Source organism: Rhea pennata, chromosome 16 (genome assembly GCF_028389875.1).
Source record: "Rhea pennata isolate bPtePen1 chromosome 16, bPtePen1.pri, whole genome shotgun sequence".
In the NCBI taxonomy this organism is placed as follows: domain Eukaryota; kingdom Metazoa; phylum Chordata; class Aves; order Rheiformes; family Rheidae; genus Rhea; species Rhea pennata.
In genome coordinates this window covers 13353156-13374630 of record NC_084678.1, presented here as the reverse complement: position 1 = coordinate 13374630, position 21475 = coordinate 13353156, and the positions used below count along the sequence as shown (strand labels likewise).

The window sequence follows — 21475 nt, the reverse complement described above, 5'->3', positions numbered from 1 at the left end:
CTTGGAGATATCCACAGTAGACATCGTTTTTTGTCTCTTCTAGGTTTGATATAAGTTATTTATCATTTTCTTTCTTTTGCTGTGTTCATATGAACTGATTTTTACATTAACTGCTAGCAGTACATTGGTACAGTGTTTTCAGTTACTGTGTAGTCCCCAAAACCAAACTCTTTGAAAGGAGAATTCACACAGAAAAATGTCAGATTATTCTTTCCTGATGAAAAAAGCACAACAATAACACTCACAACCCACTACTCAAAGGACAAATCTAACTTACTGCCAATTGATTTTTTTTTTTTTTAAATCTTTGAAAGGTTAAAATAGAGTGAAAGCAGGTGGGGCTGGGGAAGGTGTGAATCTAGATTCAAATGTAACACTTAAATTGAATCAAGCTGGCGAAGAGAGTAGAAATCCAAATATAGACTGAGCAATTGACCTTAAAGCTGCATCAGTGGAGGAAGTATTGACAGCCTTGTCAGCACCGAGGTGCCAGGTCTTTGCAATTTCAGAGAAAATGTATGAAAAATGAACCTGCCATCAGCGAACGTTACTGGTAGAAAGAACTTGCAATCCAAATGACCGTTCCTCTTCTTTTTTCCCAGTATCCATATTAGAGCAGATGGGAGTTACATTTGCAGCAAAAGGGACACAAGATTGAAATGTAATCTTTTAACATAAAATTATTATCAAAGAAATTTTATTATTTTTTGTACTCAATTCTCAAACTTTAGAACTACCAAACTCTTTTGAAGATGGCAAGTTTTTGTATATCCTAAGCATATGCACAAAAAAAACAGTTACTGCTTATAAATGAACATTAGTTTTTCTTTGTAACAAAGCTTGCTTATTTTTTAAAAAACCTAAAACTATACAGTGTCTTTCAAAAATTTGGGGAAAACAGTTCTGTGAAGTGTTTTTACACAATAAATACTCTATTTTCTATAAATGTACAAAATCATGCCAGCAAGTAAGAAACTGATACAAATGCAATAACTGGAAGATATATTTTTATAACTATAATAATTTATTTATGAAATATATCCACATATATATAAAATATATCACATATATTTTGGCAAAGACCTCCCTTTTTTGCTTCAAACAAAATCTATCACCACTGTTTTAAGTCTATATAACATTTTTTTCTGCTCATTTTTTTTCATTTTGCAGGAGTATTTTTGGTCTCCATCTCTGTTCTAATAAAATATAATTTAGTGTCATCTGGTTACAATTTAAACTATGTGCCCTGGGAAAAGTCTGCATGAAGGTCAAACTAGAGAAGTTCTGTAATGCCACAAGTAAGCGATTTTCTCTGTTTCTTTTTAAATTACATTAAAGAACAGGATTTGCAAAACTTACTCATTTTTGCTGGCTTATTCTGCATCCCCCTATCAAAAAAAGTCCATAATTTCTGCTGAAATCATTTACATTGAAAACTCTCCAGGGGTGGATATTTTACCTTTTGCCAAGTTTCCAGATTGTTCAGTTGTTCAGTGATGATGTTTCAATGAAGAGTAAGAAATGTACTTTTAACATATTAGGAAAGATGAATTTATATACTGTGGATGATAAGATACGTAAGGGCTTAGAATAGCAAATGGTCTAGTATAGGAAATTACTATGATTGTATGAAGTTTGATTTTTAAGTTCCACAGTCTTACAGTATCATGTTTAGGAAATTCTTTGGAGTAAATAATTGAAATTTTGTTCAGCAGCTATAGTGCATTCTTAGATGATCGTTGTAAATGTTTTCGAATGGAACTTTGAAGAGTGGGAATAATTTGTGCTTAAATTAGGTAATCTATTGAATACTCAAAGTATACTCTTAACTTGCTATAGTTTATAATAATATTTATATTAGCTGTTCATATTTATTCTGCATAGATATTGTCATTTAAACATCTGCCACAAAATTACAATATGATTCAGGCTTGCATACATTAACAAGAGAAATACTTTATCAATTTATTCTTAATGAGAACTCATGTACAGGCAATCTCTCTCTAACTTATCACATTTTCCCATTGCAATTGCCTGCATAAAGCTTTGGATGGTTCTTCAGACAGATAGCAAGCAGTAAGTGGAACAGTATGTTTCTATTGTACTTTTTAAAATCAGGTAGAAAAATAATTCCTGAAACTTTGTGTTGCTGCAGTTTGGTTCCTCCTTTGAATTGTTCCCTGTCAGGTTACATGATAAAGATTATCCTTTACTAAGACTCTCATGAGAGGAGCATGGGAGAAAGCATCTTCATACAGGTTCACATGCCCTCAATTTGGCATTGATGAAATTAAAGCGTTACATACTTCTGGATTCTCCACTGGCATCAAACTGAAGCATCAAGTTCCTCCATCTCAAGGGAGAGTTGTAGTTTAAGTTCTTGCTTCTCAGCTTCAGCAAATAAACATTAAACCTAAAAGAAAAAGAAAAAAAAAGAAAAGAAAAAAGCTTGATTATTCTGAACTACCTCCTCATGATCCTGTTGGAACTGTGGTCTCCTGATCATCTCCATAGTTATATCTGCACACAGTAAATGTTACCCAGATGTCTAATTAGCTCTGATTAAATAATTATAGAGAGAAGTTCAGCCTGGAGACTTATAATCCAAGTGCTTCCCTTGAGAGCAAAAAGGTTTGGATAGGGGTTGGGATGTTTTCTTTTTTTAATTTCTCTAGTTCTAATGGCTGCAGCATTTCACCTAAAACTAAAAGTATTTGATTACACTAAAATCATTTTATATTTTTTATATGGCACTAGTATTAAGATCTGGAATTGGAACTTTTTGAAACTGGCTACTAGGCCACAGTAATTTCTTCCTATATGACATCTAAAGTAGATTTATTTTCCCCTCCCTCCAAATATTTTTTCCACAAGTTTGTTCTATTTTCTGAACCTTGACAACTTTAAGGGACTGTAGCTTATGTTTTTGCAGAGCTAAATGAAGAAAAAGATGATAGGCAGGAACAGCCATGGCCTTAAGGAAAAAAAAATGTGGGACTATTGCCAGAAAATGTGTTGGCTTATAGCCAGAGAATCCAAATTTTGAAGGAGCTATATCAGCATGGGGAAGGCTGTAGTAATTCTGTGTATAATCAATTTTTTTAAAGAAGCTTCATTTAGAAAAAAGTAATAGTATTTATTTGAAAAAAATTTAGACATCAGAAAATATTTTTTTAATTAATGTTTCTATTCAACATTAAACAGAACATGAACATCTATTACATACCAGATGGTTCAGAACCTCCCAAGTTCTCTGTGCTACTGAATGAAAACATGTTTCTTTTCTTTGCATAGGTCAGTCTTCTCTGTTGTTTTCACTGATCCATGATTGCTGAGAAAGAGAAATTTGCTAGGTTCTTCACTGTGATCTCACCAGTTGCCCATACAGAGCTATTTATAAACTGACAAATGACATTTTTCTTTAGAATAGATAATACTTGGAATTTTTATCTAAAATAGTGCAATATTAAGCAGGCCCTGAACTACCCTGTTTATTCTTTAACTGGACAGACAGGAGATCTACTGTTTCAAAAATGCCACATCATAAAAAGAAACACCAGAAATAAAATTCAAAATACTAGACATGAGAATTTTATTTAAAAACAATACATTTGTTAATCCTTTAGTTTGACACATGCAACTTGATTATTTAGCTTCATGGAACAGTCAAATCATGTAGACAGTTAGCAATGTTAAGGAAGGATACTCACCTTCTGTCCTGCATTCTCCTGCAAAACTGCATGCACTGTTTGTCACGTGCATCCAAACAAGAGCACCGAAACGAAGAGTGGAAAGTACTTTCAAACTGGCTTGTAGACCTTTTGCCTCTAAAACTGCCTCTGTAGTTAGACAGCCCATATGGCACAGTCCTCCTGTCATAAGAATCACAGTCATGATATATTTTACAAACCAATTAAGAGGTCATTTCATATCTTTCCTATTTTAGAATATAGGCCTATTCATGTAACCTAATAAACAGTGGCACAAAACTCAAACCCTATGCTCATGTTAAAAGCTCTCCTTGTAACAGATTACAACTTTTGCTTAAAGTACTCAGGCTTTTACAAGGTTAGAAAGTAGCAGAAATTAAATTAATGGCAGAATCAGCTGACAAATATACTGGCTACATACAAATTTTTTTATTACTTAGCAGCAGATACAATTAAATGCCCAGGTTACTGCTTATTTTATTTCTCATTAATTCTTTATCATATAGGTTCCCAGTCTGAAATTACTATGCACAAAATTTGGCATGTTCAATTCCATAACTGGTATAAAGTGACAAAGAAGCTGTGTTGAATTTCTACCAGATACCATCACATTGTCATCTTCATCATACAAAGGCTGAATTGCCGGTAGTTTTACTATTTTCATCACCCCAAACTGTCAGCATGACTGGCTTGCTGTATTAGGTTTAGGGACAGGAACAGGACTCTGGAGTCATAGGTATGAGAATCAGGTAGATAATCTTCCTAATATGGAAGGCAGTGATCCACTAATGCTTTTCTATAGGATCATATCCAGTTCTTTACAGGAGCATATCAAGAAACAGTATGAGTTAATTCTCTTTATTTCCCTGCAGTCTGGCATACTCTGCTCCTTAATGAGGAATATTCAGTAATATTGTTTATCTGAAAAGGGCATGCTTCATCACTGCCTGCTAGCATCTCAAAAATGTATGGGTAGTTTTTATTGATATCATAAACTATTCCTCTTGCAAGGTGTTTAAGAATCTCAATTGATAGCAGTTGTACACTACAAGGAACCTCTCGAAACATACCAAAGTTCAGTGCACTTGAGCTCTGGGCAAACACCTGAATCCACTGAAAATCAGAAGATATCTCTTGTTCAAAAGAAAGAAGGAAGAGGAAAGAACAAAAGAAAGGATGTAATCTTGATGCAAGAGAGGAAGTTAGGGTGGCAGTGTTACAGAACAAAGCCTGAATAATCAGTCTGGAACCACTAATGCCATGTAGTTGGACTTCTATCACTTTCTTTCATAAAAACACCATTAGGCTATTAATTGGAAATATGCAGATTTTCCATTCTCTCACACTCATGTTGGGCTGAAAGTATCAGAAACATTATTTTCTGAATGTCCACAATAATTTTTGATGCAACATTGGCAAGGTTGATGTAAAAGAAAATCACAAAGATCTGGAAATATGCAGTATCTCTGTGTCTTGGAGGTTATGAGAGGTCTTTGTCCTGTAGACTCTGCTCTGCCTCATCTATATGCAGATGCTGTTACATATTTTCACCACTTCTTTCATTCTGTCTATGTCTTAACACTGGGAAAGACTAACAATAGGCAAATTAATCTTAAAAGACTATTTAGGACATGATTGTGCTCCCCCACCTTCTCAAACAGTAGATTATGAGGCTACTTGCTGTCTTCAAGAGTAGGCACGAGTCCCATTTCATACTTGAAGAGTATTAGCAGTTCTGTACTGGCACCTGCTTTATAATGATGAACGATAAATGGCTAAAGCAGGTAACTTCTGACACAAACAATTGCTTTATCATCTTATCTTTAGATACATTTGTGTTTATGAAGTAAAGGGTGGTATTTGGAGGCAGGAACAGAAAGTATTTTTGAGTGTGGTAACCCTCTGTAAAACTGTCTGGTAAAATTAATTCTGTTATGCAACATTTTTCTCAGATTTAGGCTGAAATGAAAACATGACTCTTGCTTGGTCTAACCAAAACTGAAACCCCTATCTTAATGCAGATAGGTTGTGAGGGGATAAAAAAGCCTTTTACAGCTTTTGCAGATGTCCTCCCACAGTGTGCTAGCAAGACATAAAATACTGTAGTATGCTATTCTCATTACTAAAAGTGTTTCCTATTTTTCCAACATACAATACTATTTTTCATTACACTAATGGCTCTAAATCAGAATCTCTGCAGGATTGAGCTGTTGCTTGTTCCTCTGTCTGAGGTTCTGTCTGCATAGCCAGAGTGGCACAGGGACATGTGTGCTTACTCCTTATTTGCTGCAGTTTACAAATTAATGAACTAGCTAAAATTGTCATCAAATTCAATTTTATGTTAATATATCAGTATATGAACTATAATGGTTAAGGAATGGACCTGTAACCAGTCTGATGTCTTTGCTGTGAGACAGTAAAATCCATAAAATAGGCAGGGGTGGGGAATATAACGTAATTACAAGTGGTAAAAACCATGAATCACATCCCTGGGTAAAGGAAGAAAGTGATTATTTTAGATACTGTTTCTGACCTTTCTACAAAGAACCTGATGGTCTATGAAACAAAATTTGTACGTTTGTTCTCAGCGTTCCAGAAATACATGCAAATGTAATGATATTTTACAGTGTAATAATTTTAACTAGAATGCCCAAGCAAACATTTTTATGTAAGCTAATAAGCAGATTTGCCAACCAGAGATAGGAAATTTAAAGTTTTGATATAGTCTTCCCAGTATGCCTGTCAGATGTTTTGGTTTTGAATTTTTGGCTTAGAAATTAAAGCTTCAATAGTAACCCACAGTCTTTCCAGTAGTATTCAGAAAGAGCTGCAAAATGTAGTAGATGTTTTCTTGCCTGTCAGTTACTCTGATAAAACTCATAAATTGCAACATTTAAGCAAAAGTTATCATGTGCATGGTTATCATTCCAGTAGCTGAAAATGTTAGTAAATCAAGTTAGTTCATGCCTCTTTCACAGTACTTCAAAAGTGAGAAGAGATGCCAGAGAAATTCAGTTGAACAAGTATCAGAAGTATTTGCCTAGCAGCATGCTTAATCTTAGATTGTTGCACATGATTAATGAATGGCTGCTTGTGCAGCACATTTTATGGTGCTCAGGTTCAAAATGAGGGAACCAGCATCACAATTTCTACATACAGAGTGGTAATCACTGTCAACATTTTACTAAGCATGTCTGTTGCTAAGAAGTCAGCTTTAGCTTTCCATTTCAGAAGGTGAAGCATCTCTTTTTTTAGTCAAAGCTTGCTATCTTTAGCATGCACAGGGCAGTTTCTGTCTGCACAGGGAAGATGAGCAGCAGCTGAACTAGGCAGAAGCAGATTTGTTGGCTAGCCAACTGCTGGATTGCCAGGGATATCTGAGCAACTGATTCCCTAACACCTAGTAGTTATGACCAGGTCCCTAGCCAAAGTACTGGCTAAGAGCCATTTGGAAACATTTTGAAATTACCTACGTGAGAGTCACGGATTTTTTTTTTTTTTTTTTTTTTTTTTTTTTTTTTTGAAACATTTACATTTCACAAGAAATACAAGATTTCCAATCTTTAACTCAGACTATACTGTTTCTCCTTTTAGGAGAGCAAAATTCTCATGGAACAGTAAAACTGGTTTCCACATATTTAAGGACTAAAGCGTACAATGTGTCCTTTATGCACTTCTTCTCTACAAAGAGCATAACAAGCATATTGATGCGATTCTGGATCAGCCTTTCCAAGGTACTTCTTTGAACTGGCATCTTTGTGATAACATAAAAACCTGAGGTGTATGTGGAGATGGCCCACTTCCTCTTTTGTAGAGGTCAGCTACCAGTATGATTGCTGCATCCAGGGAGCAGAGGTATAAAGGAAAAGCCAACATGCTAATTTTTTAAACACTTTCTAAATTACAGTAGGTCTGGGTTTAAAAAACAGTTTCTTTGTCAGTATAAACTATTCTGTTCTTTATTCATATCATCAGAAGGGTCAATTTGGGAAAAAAGGCTGCTAACATAACTCTCCAGTGCCTGGAATTAAGCCATGTGTATGATTTGTCAATGTCCCACTGTCCCTCATTTGTACTATAATGAATGGTCAGTGTTTAGGCAGCCAAAATCCAACTAGTTTGTTTTAATTCTTATAACATGTGACTGAGTTTCTCATGCTATGTTATAATTGACCTGTGAATTGCTTTTATTTTCTACTTTCCCAGCCACTTGAACACAGTAGATACTGCCACAGCACTTGTGAGTTTCAGCCAAAACAGAAGGATGAGGGGGTTGCAGCACTCATCTCAGATACTGTGATTTCAGTATTCAGCAATAGATTTCTGGCATGTATCCAGGCCAGCCAGGCTCCCAAGTGTCTCCAATATTTTCAGACAATCTTAGAATATATGAGAGCCCTGTAAGGACCACTGAGAACAAAAAAGGTAGAGAGGAAGCAAGATCTCTTTACATTCTCTGTGTAAACTAAAATGTCTCCAAAATGAAAGATGTTGGGGGAATTAACAGATATTTCTGTGTATAATTTCATGTAAAGCTGCAGCAGAATTACTATGTAGCTCTGATGAAGAGATCACTGGCTGCTCTGAAAGTTCACTCCAACCTTTTCTGCAACAGGTGTATTTTTTTTAATTGCAGTTAGTTACAGTTATTCCTCCCATATTATCCTTTGATCATCATTTATCAAGTAAAACACCATGGGAACACTCTTCAAAGAAGTCCCTGACTTGCTGGCCTTATGTCATCCTAACTACATGCTGTATTCACAAAATAATACAGGGATTTCACTGCATTTTTTATACTTAATTATTCACAGACTCCTAAAATTGAGAGATATAATAGATTGTTCCTCCTTACCAATATTGTCCTAGTCCCTCATCTATTTAAAGATTTATGATGACATATAGAAATAATGCTTGCTTTTCTCTGAGTAGGTTCTTGCAATTAAAATTATTTTCAGAGGAGAGAAACAGGTGCTCATGCTTTGTAGCCACACCTTCATTTCCCACGTCCTCACTTTAGTAGCAATCAGTGCTCCTAGATACCTAAATAGACTACTGATACCCAAAAAGATGATTGAAGAACTTGCTGTATTTGTTTTCACCTTCACTGTTTTTTTTTCAATCTAATTTGTTTAGTTAACACTTAAGCTTTTAAAAGACCCAAAATTAATTACAGTGAATTAGTTATAGCTAATTTAGGCAATGACCTAAGGATTGTACATATCTGCTTCACCATCCAGTTTCACTGACCACATGAATTCTTTGATCTACTTCCTAGTGGGACTTCATGGTACTCAAATAAGTGCCATGAGAGAATCTGAAGGCTAATGTCTCTGTGATAAGGCAGATCATTTGTCCGGGTATCTCTCTTAATATGCCATCCCAGGAGCATTACAGCAATGAGATAGGCTAGAGCAAAACTCCATTATCTTGCTAGCAACCTACATGCCTGTCTGCTTGTGTCAGCAGGCTTAATTAATCGGTGTTGGCACAATGCACCAGGCTGCCCACGGTTTCAAATAAAATGAGTAGTATTTTTATAAAGTGAGCTGGTCCCTGAGAGATACAGTGATGTGGAAGACACCTGTGGTTAGTTCGTTGGCATAGTGATACTGAGCAGCCAGTTGAGCTACACCAGGAGACAGTCAGCTCTCATACATCCCTCTGGAGCACACTGGGAAGGAAGAAAGTGAAAGAGTTGGGCAGGTCAGAGCAGCTTCACTTTTTTCTCCTGTTTCTTTCTCCTTCTTTGAAGAAGGTATGTTTCTACTTTCTTGCAACCTGAGGCCCAAGAGGGAGAACAGATATGCACTAACAGCCCTGAAAAGAGGTGAAGGGACACAGAACAGGAGTGATTCTGTGTGAGAGAAAGCAGAAATGATGTGTGGACTGGAGACAGTCAGTGTAGGGGCTGGGAGATGACAGGGACAAGAATAATTTGGAGCTGCAGTCAAAAATAGTTGCTGGGCAGGAGAATGATGATGAACACTCATTTTTTTCAAGCTATTTTATATTTAGTTTGAGTTGTTAGGGTCTACCCAGTCCTGATTTAGATGACTCACGCATACGAGCTCTGCAGAAGGACACAGAATAAATATCATCTTCGAAAGCTTTATATACCTTAATTTACTTAAACCAATTATTCAAGCTATATTAAATGAGCCATGTTTTGATCCCTGTGATAACAAGGTAATTCCAGCAATATAATCTTCTAAGTAAATGAGATAAATTTACAATATATTTGGTACATTCATGGTGACTAGAGAAGGAGGTTACAAAGAACTCAGTTTACTAACCACTAACTGCAAGTGTCTGGTAGCTGAAAATGTCCTGGAGACAGAAAGCTACTTTTTTTTCCCCCATAAAAAGAAGCCATCTAACATTCCTCCTGCTTTCCTATTTTATATGTTCTTTGGTAAAAGTGAAACACAGCATAATTTAAGCTTGACTAACTCAAAAGCAACATCTAGCACAATTAGCTGCTTAGGTCTCTGCTGATCCTTACCAGGAATAACCAGATCTGTGGCTTTTATAAACAGTTAAGAGGAAGGATTCCCATGGCTGCAATCTGGCTTACCTAGCATGCATGTGTTACCATTTCTGATAAATATATTAGCAAGCATGCTCCATGAAATATATAACTTCATAACACACATAATATTCTTATTAAAGCACAGCTAATATAATATGAAACAGGCTACAATTGCAAAATATTAAAATTAGAAACTTCATATTTATTACTAGTAATCCTTTTCCTGTAGCTGTCAAAAGAATATTGCATGTTTCCTGTATCAAATATGATAAGAAAAAAAATTGGGTTGTACAGTGAAAAGCTGAGGTACTTTTCTATAGGTTAACAATATGAAGCAAGCATGGGGTTGTATTTTTTCATTAACGTCCCCAATAGTAGGAGGCTGGCTAGCTCACTTTACCTTTTAAACTGAGCCACTGTTTCACAAAAATACCTCTGTGCAAATATACTGCTCATATCCTTCAGTACCTGCTGGTCCCAGTTTTTGACAAGCTAACGGACTTTTAATTATAAAAAAATGTATCTGGTGCAGTATTCCTTCCCTCCTGTAAGACCCAACCTCCCATTACTCTTCTTTCTTCTTCTGACTGGCAGGGAGGATTAGTAAATGGGCTGGTTCCAAAGCAAGAAGGCATGAGGTAAATCCTGAAAGGCAGAAGTGACCGGAAAATAAAGAGAATGAAAGGAATTAATTAAAATTAAGTGGCAAAGGGTAGCTTTTCCAAAGTAAGTCTCAGAGTTCATTCTAGCTTCTGAACCCACCATACCACTGTCCGCATAGAACACATTCTCCAGTGCACGTATCCACCACTCCCCACAGTGTGTACAGTTAAAAACGCACTGTTGGTTTAAAAACAAACAAAACAAAAAACCCGGGGAGAAAATAAACACACAGTGTTAAAACTTAAGGCTGATGAAAATGACTGTGGTTTGACAACCCTGGAAACTGTTATTCTTTGTTTACTCTTAGAATTTGAGCAACATGAAGAGCAATAGTAAAGTTTGAAAGCACTAGCTATTAGCGTGTTGTCCCTGACCCCATCCTCTGCAGGGCTAGCTCCTGCACTGATGTGCAAATTCAGTCTGCAGAGCCAGACCAGTTTCAGGCTGTCCTGAGGGTACTATTGTTAGGGTATCAATACTACAAGTACTGAAAACAGGCTTTACAGGAAGACTAAGAGGACATATGCTAGTTTAGGCTGTGGAGGGCACAAAAGCTGTGCATGTTTCAGAGAGACCGAAGGAGCAGAGGGATCAGGCTGAACAATGCAGGATAAGGGATGCTCAAACAACAGTGAGACAGTTCAGGAGCAGTTGGGAGAAATTATTAGAATACAAAACAAGAGCATGAATTTAAGGCCCTCAATAGAACAGGAAATGGGCCTTATTAGAATAGGATAGTGTTTCAATGTGAAAATGTCAGAAGGTAACATTGGCTGAAAAAAAGAAGCGTGCCTAAGATGGTCAAGGATGTTAACATGTTAACATCCCTAATCTAGGATGTAAAAGTTAGTTTAAAATGGAAGGAGTGGATCTTGATCATTCAAGAGAGTACCATGAATACATGTACTTTAAAACAGAGTAGACACAGAAAAAGCAAGCTGTTCTTATCTTCATCTAGAAGACTGTGTAATTATATTCCAATACTGAAATATTCTTAAGCTATTTTTCCTTCAGTTTGATATTTATCTCACTGGTTTCAGAGTTCTAATTGTGAAAATTAGTGTGCACTGCTGCCAGTAGTGAAAGTGCATATATTTCACTAAAGACAAATGAAAAGCAAGATGGCCTGTCTACCCAAGATTATGTATGAAAGCTAGGGGAAATCAATAGAGATGTGAAGTCAATGTGCAAAACTGAAATGTGTAGGAAAAAGGATCTGAAATAATTGGATTTTTATTTGTTGTAATGGCAAAGTATGAGCATCTCAAAAGGTCTGTCTACCTGTGAATTGAAGAAGTTAAACTGTATTAATAGAAAATGTTAAGTCAGTATGTGATTTAAATATGAAAGGGCACAATCTATGTTTGAATAAAAGGCCTAAAAATCAAACCAATTTGTCCATAATAAAATACAACCATATCAGCAGAAGCCTGTTACTATGTCCAAAAGTCTATTTGAAATACTATTCTTTAGATGTGACTATTTCTGCAGCATTTTAACATCATAAATCCTACAATTTTTAGGATTAGAAATATGTAAAATCTCTCATTTATTTTTTGCTTTTTACAAAAGTTTTTTACTGAAAGAAGAGAAGGAAAAACCCCATAATTAAAATGAACTAATGTAAATAAGGAAGATTATCCGCTTTATACCTGGTATTTTTTTTTTTTTTTTTTTTACCAGTGAGTATGACCATAGATTCCATATGTTTCAGTTATTTTAATTTTTAGTAGCTTTAATAAGATTTCCCTTTTTATCTTTCACATTCAGGATACATTAGGAAATGGAGTGCATATGGACAGTCTAATCTTGGTTGAATTCACAAAAGTAAAACTTAGATTTCAGTGAACATGTGGATAATACAGTCCACAAAATGCCTGCCTAACTTCATCCAGGAAAATAAAGTCAATTGTAACTGCCTAGACTATATTATATTTTTTTTCACTGAATTGAAAACCCAGCAAAGAAAGAAAGAGGCACTAATCTTCTTTTTATTTTTAACAAAACTCCTATCTGCCAGGTTATTTGTAAAGCAGCAGTATTAAAATCAGGATCATTGTACTGTTTTCAGTTTCTTTAAATAGTTTTCTTAAGACCTGTTATCTCTGCCATTTGTAACTGTGAAGTACAGTATATAATCCAAATGCTGTATTTAAAATTATTTTTATAAAGCCAGTAACAGCATTCTTTCTCTCCTTCAAGTGCTGCAACATTAAGCATTTAAACATTCTACATATCATGGGAAAGAATGCAATGACAGTCTCTAGTCACAGAGAAGAACACACAGAAGTGCCTTGTACCACCTACTAAGCATTTTTGAGAAAACATTTTGTTTCTGTTCACATTAAGATAGGTCAAACCATCACATATGTGATTTAGAAATGAAAGTCCCATTTTCAAAAGGACACAGCCAATTAGGACGAATCAGAACACTTATTAAAAGAAAAACAAAATAAGCTTTGTGTGTTAGGTTTGAAAGCAACTCTTGACTACCAATTGTGGCTTCACTGTGAAAAAACACAATTTGGGTAATGTTACATGGAAGGATAAAACACCATATACAAGGTTTTCGAAGGAAAAATCTGCTAATCCTCAAATTTGTGGCAAATTATAGTGCACCTGATTTTTACATTGTTTCAAGCACAGCATCCCTATTAAATACATAAACAGCTTGCATATGAAAGGAGCTGCTATAACATGACAGTGATGTTGACAGCTGTGTTTGGCATTAGCCATGGTGGATTAATGGGAGGGAGGGACTGAAGTCTGTTGCTGCAGATGAGCAACATCTCAACAACTCACAACTGAATCAGCTCTCACAACAATTAGCTCTAATTGTTGTGAGAGCTGATTCAGTTGTGAGTTTTAGCACTTGCATTTGAAGACCCTCCAAAAACTCTTTTTTGTTTTTTGATGAATCAGAAAGGCATTTCGTAGCAAATTTTATATGACTGTGGAAGATTCCATAATATCCTAATGCTAATAACTGTGCTAGTAACAACTACATTATTTTTATTGTATAAGCTAAATGGTTTTGTCACTAAAAGGGATCAAAAAGAAATAGAACTAGAGATGCTTGGTTCAAATCAGTATCATCTAGCTCAGTAGCAGTTTGAACATGAAAGGCTAGTTCAAGTACAGTTCTAGAACTACGCATTAGCTGTGGACTAAGTTATATTAACTTAGTATTATGTCTTCATAGTGTCAATCTCAGGGTTAGTTTTAAAATCATCATCCAACAAAAGGAATGAAGAACTAGAAAAATGTTTAAATAAATAAGCTAACTGAGGGAACATAATAAAATGGTACTGTTAGACCACAGTTGTTACATGCCTCTGCAGCTATTTGAACAGTGGAATACATATTCTCAAAGATTGTTGGACACTGCAGTATTCAGTGAGCTTTCCAATCCAACAGAAAATTCATGTATCAGCTTTATCACTTTTTTCATCACCCATTCTGTGATTTTGGCACTTGGTTCTGATGGTTAACCATGCTCACTGTTAAACAGGTCATCTTCCTTATTTGAACTTGCTTGCTGCCGCTATTTTATCATTATGCCTTTGCCTAGAAGGTATTTTCAGTCTGATATATTACAATTATTAGCACATGCTTAGCTGTTTCACTGAACAGGAGAGCTCTGGCTGTGTTCTTTCATTACTAGTAATACACAGGATCTTTTCTACACTTAACTAATGAAGAAGGTAATTCTCAAAAAGGTTGTTATCCTAATACTTTAAATTTATAATACCACCTAATACCCATAAAGATGAAAAGCACTTTAAATTACATTCTGTGGGTTTTCTTTCAACAAAATTTAATCACTAATGAGATGCAGAAAATAAAAAAAATGATGTGATAGAAATGAAAAAGTCAACAGGACATCCTGTAAGGACACCAATATCCAATAGGCTTGGAATCTTCTCTTTTGTAACAACATCCCAAGATAGCACATCTTCTCTATATATGAGCAAAACTGAATGAAGTGATGACCGGGTGAAGATCTTTTTCATTGTAAGATTGTCTTCTGATAGTGACCTAGGCCAGCTAGGGTGAACTGTCTGGAGCTGCCAACCTAGAACTGCTCATATTCCTAAATGGCCATCAAAATTTATGATATTTGACTTAAAAATATTACAGAAACTTCATATTTCTTCTTTATGATGGGACAGGAATGTGTCAGCACATGCTTGTGAAACACTCACCTTATCTTCCACTAAAATATACCACTCACAGATTACCAATGAGTGTATGACTTTGTCCTTCCACAGAGGAAACAGAACATGTGTAAGTGCAGCGGATCAGTGAGCAAGCACAAAAATATTAGATCAAACTCTTCCTTTCACTTGGTCCATTCAACTCTACTGATTCGGGAATTTATGACATTGGTCTAAAGAACCTTTAGACCATCATGAAAGCTCATCTCTTAACACAGTTGTAGAATTTCATTCAGTTATTCCCCTTTTTGAGCATAGTATCCAATACTGAAATAAGGCATGTCATCTAGAAAAAAAAATTGCTTTGATTTAGACATGTCAAGAAATTATCATTTCGTCTGGTGCTTAGCCTGAGTGGCTGAATGTCTTTACTGTGCTAATCCTTCTTTAAAAGTCTCTGGATTGTTGCCATGAGTTCTCATTATATTTTTTTTTCCACAGATTAGGGGCCATTTTAGTACCTATCATTATTTGTCCATTATAGTATTACTCTCCTACAGTTTTCAAATTTGATCTTTAACTAATTATTCTGAGCATCTATAGTGTTTCATGCAGCAACATTAATGTCCTTAATTGAAACACATTTTGCCTTTTGATGCATGTGCTCAGCTGATCTCAAAATACAGGACCCCTTTGAAGACAGACAGATTTAAAATGTGTCTTTCCTAAATTTTCTTCTCTAAATTATATTATTAAGCATAACCCTACAGGTTGTGGCTGTATTACATCAGTGGGTACTGTTTAAGAGTTTATTCTTTTTGCTTTAAAATGTGTCTTTATATATGAAGGCAGGCATAATCATTTGACAAAAAAAATAACACACATTGATTCCTCGAGGAATCAGTTTTCAGTCTGATCAGTGAGAACAATATACCAATTTTTAATAAAATATTTTATGCAGCCTTTGTCTACAAGACATAATTGCATTTTCTACTCTGACTTACGGACAATCTCCTTCCTTTACATTTAATGCTTTCACTGTTCCCATCAAAAAAAGACTTACAGTATGTCAAAATAACACAAGCATACTCAGAGGTCTGGACTAACCCTAGTGGTTCACGGATCTGTATAAAGCAATGGCAAATGTGTGTGCATGTAATTTCTCATTTAATTTGGGGCTGCATACTGTGCAATTCTGTGCTTTTCAAGGGCTCTCTCCCTGCTGATCCTCGAGGTTTCTCAGCAAGGATAGAAATATACCCTGTATTGGAATCTGTTTCCAACACTGTTTTTATTGAAACCACTTCTCCACGGAGGGAGGAGGAAGAGGAGTCATGAACAATATTTGTTCTGAATATATCAAAACAATGCTTAAAAGCATCTTCTGTTGGGAGAAAGTGATGAGGAAGAAAGAGTAGGAGGAAGTAAAATACATCTATGACATATGGAGGAGATAGTTACCTGGAAACAGAAGACATTAAGGAATTTGTGATAGGAATAAGAAATGATAAAGTGAAGGGAGATGAGGAAGAAGAAAATTAGTAAAAAGTAATTCCAATGTTTGGTGCAGCAAATAAAAATGAAAAAGACATGAGAGATAGGTAAACAAGAAAAAGATCAGAATCAACAGATGTTAGAAAACTTCTGCAGTCTCTAATACCATTTTTCTGGCCCCTCTGTTTTGTGCGTGATCCTTAGAATTGTGTTTGAGCCAAACAGTAATAAAAATAAAAACTTTCAACAACATGCATATAGCAACATAAAAGCTCTATTTACAGTCTGTGCAGTCTATACATATGTAACAGGTGTTTCCATTTAAAGTTGTGTAACTATCTTGGGATATTAAATTGCACAAGTAGGCCCAATTCTTCTCATTTACATTGAGAAATACCTTTTGATAAATACCTTAGGTAGAAGACCAGGCCAGAATTAGGGGCAATTCATCTGGATGTGTGATATAAAAGCCCCGTCCTACTTCTATTGTACTGAACATGCTCAAAAATGTCAAATGGCTCTATAAATATTGTTTCAATTACTATCTCTGCCCTCATGTATAGAAACTTTCCTCTGTGGAGGAGTCCTAGGGTTTCTGATGACCAGGACTGCACTCTTGCAGCTTTCTATATCTGCCCACCCTGGTAAACTGAGCCTTTCCTTTCAGTGCTCCCTTCGCAGGCTACAGCACAGAAGTCTTAAGGAAGAGCTAGAGGAGAGGGAGAGTAAAGCAGTCCTGCGGAGACACCTGACTCTTCCAGCCAAAGTGCACCACCTGCCTTTTTCCACTCTCTGGAAACCCCAGCCCACCAACTTCGAGAGTGCCTCTTTTCTCCAATTCTAATCAGCAATTACAGGTTCCCAAAACTTCAGTTCATACTAGACTAATTCCTTTACTCTCCACAATTATCCACCCATTGTTTATCGACCCTAGAGAGCCTCTAGCATCCTGGTAAACCTACTCCCAACAGTGTTGGGAAATAAAGCATGTTATAGACTCTTAAACAGAATCATAGAACGGTAAGGTTGGAAGGAACCTCTAGAGATCATCTAGTCAAACCCTCAGCATAGCCCATATGGGGATTAGGCCCACGACCTTAGCATTAGCAGCACCACGTTCTAACCAACTGAGCTAAACCATATGCAGCCCTGAACTGTCAGGTTTCCCGAGATCATGGAAACCATATATACTTTCATTCTGTATTTTTTGTTCTTTCTTTGCTGATCTTCACTCAGGACTTCCCAGTAGGAAAAAATTCTCCACATCAGTGAATGCATGCACATTATTTATATTACAATGTTGTATCCAAAATACTTTTCACACCAGAGGGAAAATGACTGTTCTTACTGACCTGAACAGGCGATCCTATAAAAATAGAGTTTAAACTTAGCAGAATTCTATTTATTCAGTCTGTGGCCAAAAAGGAATGTAGTTTCCCTGTTTCACTAGTGAAGCTCTGAGTCAAATATACTGAGTCATAAATATTTAGCTAAAATAATTCTAAGTAATCCTGGGATGGATTAGTAGAGGTATGGAACTTGAACTGCATGACTTCTGTGAATACATTATACACACTGCATGTGCCTGTAATCTAAAACTCATTTAACTTAATTTATTTTGTTGCTACTTTCTATTTTTTTTCTATTCATTTTGCCATTGTAATCTGATTAAAAGCTTTGCAATTGTTTCAAAAGCAAATCTGGCTTAGTACAAACGTTTCCAACAGACAGTGGAGTTCTTGGTGGTGGCATGTGGAAGTTCACAGCTATACAGACCCAGTACTTTTAATTCAGAGGTTCATTAGAGGAATCTAAAAATAAGACTTCATTTGATCTCCTACTAACTTTTAAAATGCACTGACTGCCGTAGTTTGCACAGGACTGATGCTTGTTAGCCTATGGAACAGTCTTTACAAAACCTTAAGATTTACAAAACCTTAAGATTCTCTCACTCCGAGAAACAGGACATGGACAATAGTCTAGGAAGAGAACGACTCCAAGCTTCGGGCTATAGGCAAACTGTCACTCTTCCTGGCCAACTGCTTTGCATTAACCAGTGCAGGTACCCGATGTTCTTTTCTGCGCTCATGCTCCACCTCCCACTGCCCGTTACGAAACTGAGAATTTCTACTTCGTGGGAAATGTTGTTTTCAAAAGTCGTTTTTGTTATGAGTTGCAGCAAACGCTTACGTTCCTCCTCCTCGCAAAACGTAATTGTAAAAGAAACCCCTTTTGCACATTTATATCTGGTATATTGCTGTTTTCAAAAATTATTTTAATGTCAAAATATTTTCCCACGTGAATTTCTATCAAAGGCAGTACAATTTCACACACTTCGTTTCTCCTTCCCTGAAGACTGGTTTATTAGAAACAGCTTTCTCCGATAAAATATCTACTTTTCTCCCGCGGCTAACCCCAGCCAGGCGGTGCCGGCGCCCAGGGCGCGGAGCGCCGCGGGGAGGCCGCGCCGCGCAGGCCGCGGGGCGGGAGGGCACCGCCCGCAGGCGCCTCGCCCGCCGCTGCCCGGCACCTGCGCGCCCCGCGCCGGCAGGTAGCGGCGCCCCACGCGCGGCGCCCGTGGGGGCCCCGTCTGCGGCGCACGCGGGGCTGGGCCACGTGGAGCTGCGGCCCGCTCCCGCCCCGACCCCGGCCGGCGGCGCCGCCCTCCGCGGAGGCGGCCGCGGCCCCCGGTGGCCGCCGCGGGCTGGCTACCCGCCCGGGCCCGCCGCGGCGCTGTGCCCCGGGGGCGCGCAGAGCACCCGGCCCGCGGCCGCCCACCCGCGCCCGCGGCCGGGCCGCCGCGCAGCGCCGTCACCTCCCGGCGCCCCGCGCGGGGGAGGCCTCTCGCCGCCCGCCATTTCGCGCCCCGCCGCGCCCGCACTCACTCGGGGGTGTTGATCCAGATGATGTCCAGGTGGCAGTAGTAGACGCACTCCTTGTCCTTGTAGGTGTAGCAAGTGCAGCGCCGGGCTCGGCGGCGCAGCGCCCCGCCGTCCGCCTTGGCCCTGCCGCCGGCCAGCAGCGCCGCCGCCTCGCTCTCCTCCCGCTCCTTCTGCCCCAGCGCCGCGGAGCGCGGCTCGCCGCCGCCCGGCAGCGAGCGAGGCCGCGGCAGCGAGGACCCTGTTCGGCGGGAAGGCAAGAGCAGCGCTCAGCCCCCCGCTCCGCTGCCCGCGCAGCCCGCCCGCAGCGCGGCCCGGACCCCCGCCCTGCGACCCCCTGCTAGCGGCGCCCCAGCAGTGCACCAGTCCCGCCGAAGGCTCGCGGCCGCTACGGGCTCCGTTATGTTTGCATTTACCGCCGCGCGGCCGGGAGCTCGCGTAGCCCCGGCAGGCTGCGGGTGCATCGCTAGCGGGGTGGTTTGTTTGCTTTAAACCCACGCACGGCCAAACATTGGCTCTGCTGTCTACTTCTCTGCCACGCACCGGAGAGGGCTGTTGCTGCTGCCTTTCGAGAAACCAGTCTTTCTTTGTGTGCATGCGTGGAAATGGTAGATAAAGAAAGAAGTTCTTTTTACCTGCAGTCGACGTAATTGTAAGACCAAAGAGGAACAGTAAGCCCAGCTCCATTAAATCCAAATTGCACGCTTGTTAACTGCAGGCAAAGGTGAACTGCGAGGGCAAATGAACCTTTCCAGGAGGAATCACTTCAGGTTGGCGGCAGAGAATATCCTTGAGCTCACTGCAAACGCTGCTCCCAGCACTTAGTTCCCACACGGAGGTGTGATTAGTGGTTCTCACTTGTAGTTACTTTCCTCCAGTGCAGATTTAGTCCTGAAGGGGAGAGTGTTGTCAAAAGAAGGGAAGACCCATTGCTAGGCTTTTCCCACACACACCTCCCACCCCCAAATCCGATCAGAAACTGGAGCTGCTGTTTTCCAGCTGCAGACGCCTCCCACAGCGGCCAGCTGCCGGCCGGGGCCGGGGCCGGGGCCGGGGTGGGGGCGGCGCGGCCGGCGCCCCCCGCCGCCTCCCGCCCGCGCAGGTACGGCCCGAGCGGCCGCGCATCCCCTGCGGGAGCGGGACCAGCCCCCCTTTGTTAGCGCCAGCGCCGATCCCTGGTCCCGTTGTTCTCGGCGGGATTTTAGAGGGGTAGATTGCTTGGGTGATAAAACCACGAGCCTGTGGCTCAAATCTGTGCTATGGATTTGGGAGCGTTGTTTGAGTTTTGTTTTGTTTTGGTTTTTTAGTCTTCCCTGAACCCTGCTAGTGATTTCCCAGACGAAAATCAAGACATCAGTTCGCTACTGCTTTCTTTTCCTTGGTTAATTACAGGCACTTCATTGCCAGACAAATCTACTCAGAGTTTAAAATTTAAGGTGAAAGAGGTTCTTACTCTGCAATACTTGTCACTTGTGCTTGGGACAATACTCTCGAATTGTTATTGTAGTATAAGATAACTGTGTTTAAGGGTTAAGGAAATTTGCTTTATCTTTTCTTACAGCAGTGAGTATGTTATAGCATATTATAGAGAACAGATATTTGTAGATAGCACATGGGCAAAGGTTAGCAAACTTCACCGAGGATATTTAAAATCAAAGCAGGATCTTTTATTCAAAATTGTTTTAATACCAACAAAAAGAGTTGCAAACAAACTTACTTATTGTGCCAATTCAGCATATCTTCTAAGATCTCTTTTGTGGGTAGAAAGCTAGTTACAGAATCACTAAGATTATGTTATCCAAAGGCATACCACTGTTCACCACCACATCACATTCTTTCTCCGGCCCTGCCCCGATTCCGGCTTCTGGTGTGGACTACTTAGTAACAGCACTTACCAAAAAAAAAAAAAAAAAAAATCCTCCTCTCAGTTTGTTAAACCTTGCCTTTTGTCAGTTTTTAATCTGAGAGTTTTGTAGCAGAACTTTAATTTATCATCTTCTTGGCTAATAACAAAAACGTGATGGCTGTCAAAAATTGGGT

At 38.7% G+C, this 21475-nt stretch overlaps 1 protein-coding gene and 1 long non-coding RNA gene across 2 annotated transcripts in view; one reads left to right on the top strand and one right to left on the bottom strand.

Moving 5' to 3' along the window:
* LOC134147706 (uncharacterized) overlaps nucleotides 1–21475 on the top strand; it is a 233827-nt gene that overhangs the window by 200870 nt on the left and 11482 nt on the right. The gene's annotated exons all lie outside the window — the stretch shown is intronic.
* On the bottom strand, nucleotides 1019–20351 carry EDN3 (endothelin 3). Its single transcript, XM_062589258.1, has 5 exons — nucleotides 20071–20351; nucleotides 19442–19676; nucleotides 3711–3872; nucleotides 3227–3331; nucleotides 1019–2413 (listed from the first exon to the last, which is right to left on the bottom strand). Exons 1-4 carry the CDS (start codon nucleotides 20120–20122, stop codon nucleotides 3259–3261), a joined length of 522 nt encoding a protein of 173 aa, XP_062445242.1. The 5' UTR covers nucleotides 20123–20351; the 3' UTR covers nucleotides 1019–2413; nucleotides 3227–3258.

What these genes read in the sequence shown, in the direction of transcription:
- EDN3 (XM_062589258.1), bottom strand. Translation starts at nt 20,122, where the DNA reads ATGGAGCTGGGCTTACTGTTCCTCTTTGGTCTTACAATTACGTCGACT. An exon ending in TACAATTACGTCGACTGCAG is followed by an intron (nt 19,677 to 20,070) that starts GTAAAAAGAACT and finishes CCCGCCGAACAG; the next exon opens with GGTCCTCGCTGCCGCGGCCT. An exon ending in AGGAGAATGCAGGACAGAAG is followed by an intron (nt 3,332 to 3,710) that starts GTGAGTATCCTT and finishes TCTCTTTCTCAG; the next exon opens with CAATCATGGATCAGTGAAAA.